The sequence below is a fragment of the Anoplophora glabripennis genome, unplaced genomic scaffold, assembly GCF_000390285.2.
Source record: "Anoplophora glabripennis isolate ALB-LARVAE unplaced genomic scaffold, Agla_2.0 scaffold422, whole genome shotgun sequence".
NCBI lineage: Eukaryota > Metazoa > Arthropoda > Insecta > Coleoptera > Cerambycidae > Anoplophora > Anoplophora glabripennis.
Genome location: NW_019416513.1, coordinates 334,661 through 344,656, shown reverse-complemented (window position 1 = coordinate 344,656; position 9,996 = coordinate 334,661). Strand labels below are relative to the sequence as shown.

The 9,996-nt window shown below is 30.9% G+C and overlaps 1 protein-coding gene across 2 annotated transcripts; it reads left to right on the top strand.

Annotated features, from left to right (window-relative positions):
* Window positions 1-707: 707 nt before the first annotated feature.
* LOC108912812 lies at window positions 708-5,700 on the top strand. 2 transcript variants are annotated; one of them, XM_018718203.1, is made up of 4 exons: window positions 708-1,006; window positions 3,145-3,280; window positions 5,107-5,278; window positions 5,343-5,700. In XM_018718203.1, the coding sequence occupies exons 1-3, from the start codon at window positions 784-786 to the stop codon at window positions 5,276-5,278; spliced, it is 531 nt and encodes a 176-aa protein (XP_018573719.1). In that variant the 5' UTR covers window positions 708-783; the 3' UTR covers window positions 5,343-5,700. The 2 variants fall into 2 exon arrangements, with proteins under 2 accessions (XP_018573719.1, XP_018573718.1); XM_018718202.1 differs by having other exon boundaries at window positions 5,107-5,287.
* The last annotated feature ends 4,296 nt before the right edge of the window (window positions 5,701-9,996 follow it).

The following is a 9,996-nucleotide window of genomic DNA, read 5'->3' as shown; positions in this document are numbered from 1 at the left end:
GTATGTAGTGTTTTGGACTACTAGTTAAAATTTAAATTACATGAAATTATTTAATACATTAATGTCAATCTTGGAAAGTATACCCTAAAATAAATTAAAAGTGACACTTTACTCCCTGAAATGATTAAAACTACACTTTTAATCCACAAAGTGCAGTGGAATACATTACTACATATCGAGGCACTAAAGTGCAAGTCTTAATCTTAAAAGTGAAGTTTAAATGGTATTAAAAATCACTTCAATTTTCTTTGTTCTCATTCGGGTTGTTGAAAATTAATCAATCTCTTTACTTTGTGAAACTAAAAACAGGAACTGAAGTGCATCTTTTAATCTCGATGAAAAAGTTTGACCGAGTGTTATTTCGTATCCTGAAATTACTAAAGAAATATTAAGCTTATTTCGGGGATTAAAAGTGACACTTTGCTCCCTGAAATCAAGGAGCACTTTTAATTAAGTAGTGCTTAATGCAATCTTAATGAAACATTTTCTCGCACTTACCTTGCGTACCTTGTATAATCGAAGGCTTCGTTAGTGTCTAGAGGATGCCTTAAGTGCTCGTATGTAGTTTTGGGTAATTACTTCCGTTATTTCGTTAAGCGCCTTTGCTAAGTGTTATAAAACTATCAATAACATTACGTTTTGGGAACTTTCACTATCCGCGGTCGCCTCGCGGGAGGGGGGGGCAGAATTGCAAGGTAAGCAAGCAAGACTGTATCACCGCGTAACAAAGTGATCTAATCAGTCGCAAAATGCTGTAAGGACTAAGAAAGACCTAAAAAAATTATGGTGTCGACGGGCAAGATAGTCGTTAGGATAGTTTTCGTGGTTTGCTTAGTTCTGGTGCTTGTTAGTGATTATTCGGGACTCCTGCATAAGCTCATAGGAGGTAACAGGCACGAAGAAGCAGGATATGTCTCTCCGAGGCCTACCAATCCTGGATACGGAGACACCAAGGCTGACATAGACATAGACGCCGATATCGAAGAAGACTCTGTGAAGCATTTGGGTAAGGACGGCTCAAAAGTCGGCTTAAAACTGAAACATATTGTTGATAAGGTACAAACGAAAGATTCAAGGTCACATGTGCTCTAATAAATATCACGGAATCGAATGTAAAGGGTCTAGCCGGGCAATTTTATCTCGATTATAAAATTGAATTATATATTTAATCGTAATGATGAAAAGGAATGTGGGTTGTAATTTTCAACTGCTACAACCTTGGGTATTATTTGATAATACGAAATAGCCCATAAGTGCTATGATTTTATAGGCACACGACACTATTGTTTCCAAAACTATAAAAATATTTATGATTAGTGAAACTAGTTTTATTAAAAAAACTACAAACAGTGGTACAAATAGTACATAAGGTATCTTTTACAAATTAAGGGATTTCTTATAAAATATATACAGGATGTTCCGATTTATAGATGTAAAGGTCATCAACATAGTAATTAAAAAACAAATGAAGGAAAAATATTCCTAAGCCTGCTACGAGTTTTTTAAGGTGCCCATAGGCCTATCGTTGTTTGTTTTTCAAAGAATATTTTTACAATCTTCATAAAAGAATGCATTGCGTTGAAATTTGATAGGGACAGTGTTTGGGGGTACTGAATACATTGACCCTCTGCTAGAGGTCACTAATTAACCTTCATCTGTGACATTTTTGAGGTTAGGCTGTTTACAATTTCATTTTACAAAATGACTTGGCTCTGTCAAAACCGCTGAAAACACGCCATTTTTGAGAAAAACGCTACTGATTGTTCCAAAACTAACCAGCTTCCATTCCTTAATATACAGGGTGTCCACAAACGAATGGGTCTTGGAATGTTGTGTGCTTTTTTTATTTAATTTTTTACAAGACCTGTTACTTTTTCAAAATTCTTGCCAATTGAAACTATAAAAGGTATAAATAAATCTAGAGAAAATACCTAGGGTCAAACAAATTTGATAATATGTACGTAGAATTTTTAAGAATGCAAATATGTTAATTTGCTTGTAGGTTTAACTAGCATTTTTCACAGCAGCAAGGTTTTGTAGTAAAATATGTGTAAATAAAACCATTTACGAATAATTTTTCCTTTTTAATTTCGCTTACATAAAAAGACGATCAAATGTTATTGAAATACAATAAAAAACTGGCTGAGTATCTATGTCATTGAACAGATATAATTTCTAAACTTGGCATCTGTTCAAATCGTAAAACAGCGGATTGATTAATTAAATATTCTGATCCAACCTTGCCGACTTAATGCCAATAACACATGATTAAACTCCCTTGATCATAAATGTACTTTCAATAAAAAAAGTGTCACTTTTAACCCCCCTCCCCTTCTCTCCCCTTCATAATTAAACGAATATTTACAAATACGATTTAAATTGTTTGTTGTATAATATCAAACTTCACTCTTGTGATTAAAAGATTCACTTACTTTCTAGATACCTACAAGTGTTGTTTTAATATTAAGTTTCAGGATATAAAGTGTTACTTTTAATCCCTCTATAACGAATAAAAACAATAAAAATGTACGCTATAGCGCCTTGGTAGAATATTGGGGTTAGAGATTTCGATGAATTAATTTAAAGATTTTAAAACTTATGATCAGTATCTCAGTTATTTTATTGTTTCGTTTAAAGTGAGGATGCCGCAGTAAATATATTTTATAATGTGCCGTTTTTAGAGAAACAATAAAATAGGGAAAATACCTTCGGAACCTTTTTGTAATAAAGATCTTCAAATTTAAATAGTCTTTTCTGAGTTACGAGTTGGTCTAGATAAAGTGGTTTTATTAAGGGTTATTAAATCCATATGAACTGTATTTTCGCTAATCTATACGGAATTCGGTTTTTATTAGGCCATTTGGAAAATAAACTCCAGTAAAATACGTGGAAATTACTTGAAAATATGGAAGGACATCAAATATGATTTCCAGAATGCTTTTATACATTTTAATGTTGTTGAAAATGGGTTGCTTAAGATTCTATCGACGTCGACGGTGAGGTAACGACAACTGAAACATCATTTTCACTTTTGCCTCATCAGTGAATCAATTGTATTGTTTAAATAGAAAACTATATTCAAATGTAGTCGTTATGTGTTTCATCATTACTATATTTACGTTGTGATATGCATATATTTTTTAGGGAGCGCAAAGTCTAGATCTAAGCTGCTGAAAACTATAAAAAATGCTTGTCTGCCAAAGCTGATATGCGAATTGACAGCGACGCCACAAAAAGAAAAGCTGACAGATTCAGAAAAATCCCTCCTAAACTTACTTAGGTAAGTATCTTCACTGGAATTTAGTCTTAAAAAATCAAAACGTTTTATAAGCAGTTTATGTGTCGAGAAAACAGAGTACTGCATACTAAAATATTAAAGTGCATTGCAGTTCTGCAGTATATACCCTATTTTTGTGTTTCATGGGTTTAAAGTGCCGCTTTAATCCTCAGTACTTTACTTTATTTACTTGTCACAATTTCTGTTACTATTTTTATTTAATTGGAGCACTGTAATTGATTGTTAAGGTAGTTTGTCATATTATAACATGGTATCTGTATATGACGTTTCTGACGACGTCAAAACTAGTATACAGGGTGTCCCCGCAATGTTTTCGAGAAAAATGTCAAAATGTCATCGAATGCGTTTTACGAAAAAAATATCAAGAGACAAAAAAGTTTCTAAATTGAATGGCTTTCTAGCGAACTAATAATTTTTAAGAAATTCAAATATGTGACCAAATTTGTTTGCTCCAAAGACAAGGGGGGGCCACGAAAAAGTGTCTTAAGGGGGTTCCCCACCAAAAAGCATATCACTATCAATTCCACATGTCATAAAACCCCTGTGAACCAAAAAAAAAACTATTCTTAGGAGCGGATTTCACATGGCAAAAATAAAAAATACAGGTCCCCTAAATTTGTCTTAAGAATCTGTGACCACAATTTGTTGAATTAATTTTTGGACAACCTGTATATAGTTTTAATTAATAATCTCTTTTATTTCAAGCCACAGAGTGCAAAAATTAGTATTATTATTTTATTTTAGACCACGAAGTGCAAAAATAACGTACACACCTTGAGACTAAAGTCTAAGTATTATTTAATTATACTGTGAAAACGAATATCTACTAATTAATTAATTACATCATTTCCTCTGTTGATTAAAATTTGCAAAATGAACATTTGTACGTCAATTTACGAGACATTTGTTAAGGTGATATTTTTGAAGGACTGGGATAGCGAGCAAATAAATGCCAGAAACTTGACATTAAAGTTTCTGCAAACAAAGGAAGTACCAACAGGCACGTACCCTCTGTACAAGCGAGTACGGTTGAAAGTAATTATGGAAATATACCTGCGCTCAACTTTCACTGTGCCGTAATAGTTCTGTAATATTTTCCGTTTCACAATCCAAAACGAGTTCAACGTATAATGTTAATAAGATTATAAACATCGTTATATAATATGTCCTAAGGATATTTTGGCTGGAATTCCTCGGATGGACGTTGTTTTGTTATGTGACGACATAGCGCTTCTCCCATTGCAGAGAGAGTAGCCTTTTCATCCACGTTTTCTCTTACATTAAATAACAATAGGAACCAAAACAATCCCTTTCGAATGCATTATGGACTCATTACATGCGATGTTCACAATCTTGGAGAGTAAAGTCAAATAAATTTTGCAAATAGAATATATTGTTTAATAGTACTGGACTTGACACAATAATATGAAGAAACATTTTTAGAACCGCTGATATAGTATTGGTTGGTTTCACAAAAAGGAAACACAGTTAAAATTCCCTCTCTTCTTCGCACTAGCGCGTAAACACTAGTGTGTAGAAATACACTTTACGCACTGGTGCGTAAACTAAACACTAGTGTATAAAAATCATTTTACGCATTGGTACGGAGTTTTTTCGTGCTGGTGCGTAAAGTAAAAATTAGTTTATAACAAATTCACTTTACGCACTAGTGTGTGTCTAACTGCAGTGTATTCTGCATGGCAGTGGCGTAGCAATACCGTTTAAATGTATGATTCCTAAAGCTCCACGGTGGTGGTTTGGTTAGACATGGTACATCAGGGAATCTCAATATTTTTCTCGTGTTTTAGGGACACCTCCATCAGTACCACCGCTGAGTTGACCTCTAAGTACCATTTCGCGGCTCACATGGGCCAACTAATCAACGGAGTCGACGGAAATGGTTGTCACAACTTTTACCCGACATGTCCCTTCCCAGGACTTCAGGTCCTTCAGATGATGAAAAAAGTCCGGATGCGCTAAGTACAAACGGTTTTAAATCGCGTTCGATTGTCCGACACTCTTCTAATTTTGATTTCTTTTTCAGATAGTTGAGCGAGTTGATATTGTAGCTCTTGATACGCATATGATATCGACATGCTTTTAGTTATAAGTGTAATAAGAGTTTTGAATGCGAATATATATTGATATAGTGAGGCTGTGTTTACACTGCTAAATAACGCCCTTGCAATGTAATCATAGCTTAAGGCTCGACTGAGATGATGACCAAATATGTGATATGATCTTTTGAAAAATAAATGTAGTATTTAGTTTAATGAAGTGTAGATAATTTATTGTTTGTAATTATTGCCATGAAAGTTATGGACTAAGACAAAAAGGATAACTGTATACATAATTTTAATAATGTACATAGATATTTTTTTGTTAATTTCTAGACAGCTAATGGACTAGTTTTTTAAACATTTTTTTTTGTAAACAAATGTGTAAATATATTTATAAAAAATCACGACATTGCTTTTATTTCAAATTATCCAAAATCTTCGTTTAAATATAATGTATAAGAAAATCTATAAATAATACATATAGGGTGATTTAAGGCTTTTACAAAAAAAAAAAAATAGGCAGTCTTTCGCATTAAAAAACGTTTTTTTTCAAAATATTTGTACAAAAAAAAGAAATATAAAATATACCATTTTAAATTATACCGAGTAAGATGATGTAATGTGTGGGTTTGCGCATTTGCAGCTGTCAAAACAATTTCGAAATTTCAGTAAAAAATTTCATTAATATTATTTTGAGAAATTACGATGAAATATGACTAAATAAAAAATAATTGTACTATTTACGGATTCCATGAGAAATTAGGGACACATTGTCCAGGGTTAGTCACTATAATGTACAACTTATAGTGAGATTATTATTGAAATTACAAAAAAGTTTTTAAATTTAGCTTTTTTATGAATTTTTATAATACAGTATTAGAAAAAACAATTGAATAATGGAAATCACGAAATTAAAGTACAATTTTTTTTTAAATGGAACACCCTAAATATTAGTGCATGCTTAGCTTCGTTAAATTTTTCTCTTTTCAGAAATATACAGGGTGGGCCATTAGTGTGAGAAAGTAAAGTAACTCCCTTGTTATTCATAATACAGAAAAAAAAGTTTATATAAAAGTTGTACAAAATCAAAAAACCTAAAGGACAACATTAATTAGAAACATACAGGGCGATTAGTTAAACGGGACACGCCAAATATTACATTTTTTAAATGGAACACCCTGTATATTTTTAAACATATGGATTTCTGACAAAATTCTATATATGGCAATATGGCAATAGTTTAACATTTTAATGCGAGGTTGCTAAGTTCGAAGAAGTTGTATTAACTTTCAACTACTAACACTTGGAGCAAAAATATTTGACAGAGTTATAGACAGAATATGTTAGACGAAGGCTCCTATATTAGCTAATATCGATATTTTATACAGGACATTTTTTTATAATTCAATCATTTTTAGAAAGTTCAAACTTGATATTCAAAAATTTTTCAAATAGAACACCCTGTATTTTATTGTTCTATTTTATTCACATATCACTCCACTTTAACTTTTATTAAGACTAGAACTACACCTAAAGTTGTTAGTTTTTAAGATATAGCAATATTTCTGGAAAAACCTAATTTTTATTATTTTCCGTCGCACGAAATTGCTTCGGAAAAAACTGTCACATTGTATCAACTTGTCAGTTCATAATTTATCACTCCATTTTGAGTTAATTTTATTATTTAATATTTATTTGTGGTATTCTATAAAATGATAAAAATTAAGAAATGTTGCTATATCTTAAAAACTAACAATTTTAGATATAGAACATGCTTAATAAAAGTTGAAGTGGACTGATATGTGAATAAAATAGAACAATAAAATACAGGGTGTTCCATTTGAAAAATTTTAGAAAATCAAGTTTGAACTTTCTAAAAATGATCGCATTATAAAAAATGCCCCGTACAAAATATGACTATGACAGAAGTTTATTTATCATCATTAATTTATTTCCTATAACGAACTATTTTAACAAAGAAATAATGTTTAATGAGAACGAAAAATTTGAAGTTGAAGTGTTTGGTTCAGAAACAGTAACAATTATATATTTTTGAAAAGATAAAAATTTAACGAAGCTAAATATGCACTAATATATAGGGTGTTCCTTTAAAAAAAAAATTTCTTTAATTTAGTGAAATTAAAAACTTTTTTGTAATTTCAATAATAAACTAAAATAAGTTGTCAGATTATAGTGACTAACCCTGTACATCCATAACCACGAAAAAAATCCACTTTTCTGCTTTTTGCTTAGCAGCGACGACTCCAAACTTTGTAATTTATGTTGAAATGTAGCACCAGTCGTGATGGTTTAAAGTCTTGTCTATACTTTTTTCTTGCACTTAATAATAATTGTCTTAACAAACATAATACATTTACACCCAACTTTTACTGCCTGTGAGACAATAACATCAGCTAAATGAATTATAAGAATTTTAATGCCGGGCACGTTTGGCGTAATTCAAAAGTGTAATAAAACTTTTACACCATCCAGCTAGAGTTTATTTATGATAATGAAGTAGTTTTCGTACACATTTGTTTTTAAATTAACCCAAACACAAAAAGGCGGAGTAAGAGAAACTGGCGATCGTCTGTTTTTCCTAAAATTAATTCCATAACGAACAAAGGAATTTTATACAGCGTGTTGCCGATTGAGGAGTACCAAAAAGATATCGACATGTCGTTTTCACCGATATATTCCTTCGTTTGTCATCTCACAAGTAATGAAAAATGGATATATAATTTCATTTATAATTTTCAAGAAAATTACGAAAAATGGTTAGTTTTCTGAAAACCAACCGCCATCTAGCGGTGAGGATACGAAGCAAAGCGATTTTTAACAAATCCCATTGAGTCAAACAATCTTTTTCTACACATAAAAAAATATGAAACTAAAATAACGCAAAATAAATCCAGAATTACAACATACATATTTTTGGTCCACCTTATTTAAGTAATGTGTTTTCTATCATGCTAGTGCGAAACCTGTGGAAATAAAAAAATTCACTGGTAAACTTTTAATTTTCATAAAATGTGAAAACAATAACATCAATCTTTTTGCTACAGTTTCGATTTAATGTTATGTAATAACATTATCCTTCTGGTCATATTTCACCACGAACGTATCCCTAATAGTGAAAAGTGATTTATACCGATGCCCAGTTGTAAAATGTTTAATTGACGGCCTTTAAGAAGGCCAAACCGACAATTACGCATTTTTTGGAAATTTACGCCGTCGTTACCGCCCAGAAAAAATCAGATAGCTACAATATTGCTCGTAAATGAAAGGCTATAACCATCAACTTGAAGGTAATTGAAGAACATCTCTATTCAGGTCGTTAGTGAACATTGAACGTGATGGATGGTATGTGTGACAGCGTGGTCTATTAATATTATGCAAAAGTACAAGTATTCGTCTTCAGTTTCGTCATATTGCAAAAGAGTAGTACGTAACATATTGATTATTCAACAAAACTTAAAGTTATCTTAATAGATTATTTAATAGAAAATAGAATATCAGTTTTAGACAGAGGTAAACGAGATGAATATTTAATTTTAAAAGTACTCACTATGGAATAGAGAAAAATTATATACAAACTTTTAGAAAAAAAAAAACATTTTAAAACAGTTAAAAGGGTTGAATATCACTAGATTAATGCGATTTGTTTCGTATCTAACAATGTTCTTTTCATCATCATCACCATCATTATCGATCAACATTATCGATCATCATTATCGATCATCGATCGATCATCATCGAAATCCCACCTAACCTAACACAAGTGACACATAACTGTACTAACAAATTGTTAATACATATTTTTTGTTTTTTAAAAATCGCGCTTTTAAAAACTTTTGCAGTACAGAAATGAACAACTCCCTAACGGTCATTTTTCGTCTAGAAACAATCAGATGTATAGCAATATTGACTTTTCTCTATAAAATAAAGTGTCAAAATAATATCATTTTCGGAATTTTAAAAATAAACACTTCTCAAATTTAATACAAGAAAATTACACTAATTACATTGGTCTCGGTCAAAACAGAAAATTGTTGTGAATACAAGATTTTTTGGCCTCCGGAAAAAGTTCGGCTCATAAAAACTACGGAAAAAATTTTTAATTTTCAAGGTCAAAAAAATTTTTTAGTTGCATTTACAATATTATAAATCAAGAGCAGGATTTTCATTTAAATTTTATAAAAAATAATACGCAACTATTTAGATATTTTATTAATTCGCTCTCAAATAATAAATAGGAATAAATTTCACCGTCATTTTTTATTATGGAGATCTTCGCCAATAGCCCTACTAACTGTAAATTAAAAAATTACTTTAAACTTTAACTTTAAAAATTGTATTTACAATAAAATTAAGTAACAAAAAAAAGAAACTGATATATTTATCTAATAAATAAAATTGTTCCCACTTGATTTATGAATACCAAAAAATTAGAAAAAATATAAAAACAAATTTTCATAAGGTACCCAGCCAACTTATCTATTTACATATAAAACAACGCCGTCAGCTATTCGTTTGCCTGCAAAACAATTTGTATGTTTCCGAAAATACCATTTTAAATTCCTTGTATAATATTTCTATCGTTTTTTGAACTTCTAAATATATGTTAGACGAAGGCTC

What these genes read in the sequence shown, in the direction of transcription:
- LOC108912812 (XM_018718203.1), top strand. Translation starts at nt 784, where the DNA reads ATGGTGTCGACGGGCAAGATAGTCGTTAGGATAGTTTTCGTGGTTTGC. An exon ending in AGACTCTGTGAAGCATTTGG is followed by an intron (nt 1,007 to 3,144) that starts GTAAGGACGGCT and finishes TATATTTTTTAG; the next exon opens with GGAGCGCAAAGTCTAGATCT. An exon ending in TCCCTCCTAAACTTACTTAG is followed by an intron (nt 3,281 to 5,106) that starts GTAAGTATCTTC and finishes CTCGTGTTTTAG; the next exon opens with GGACACCTCCATCAGTACCA.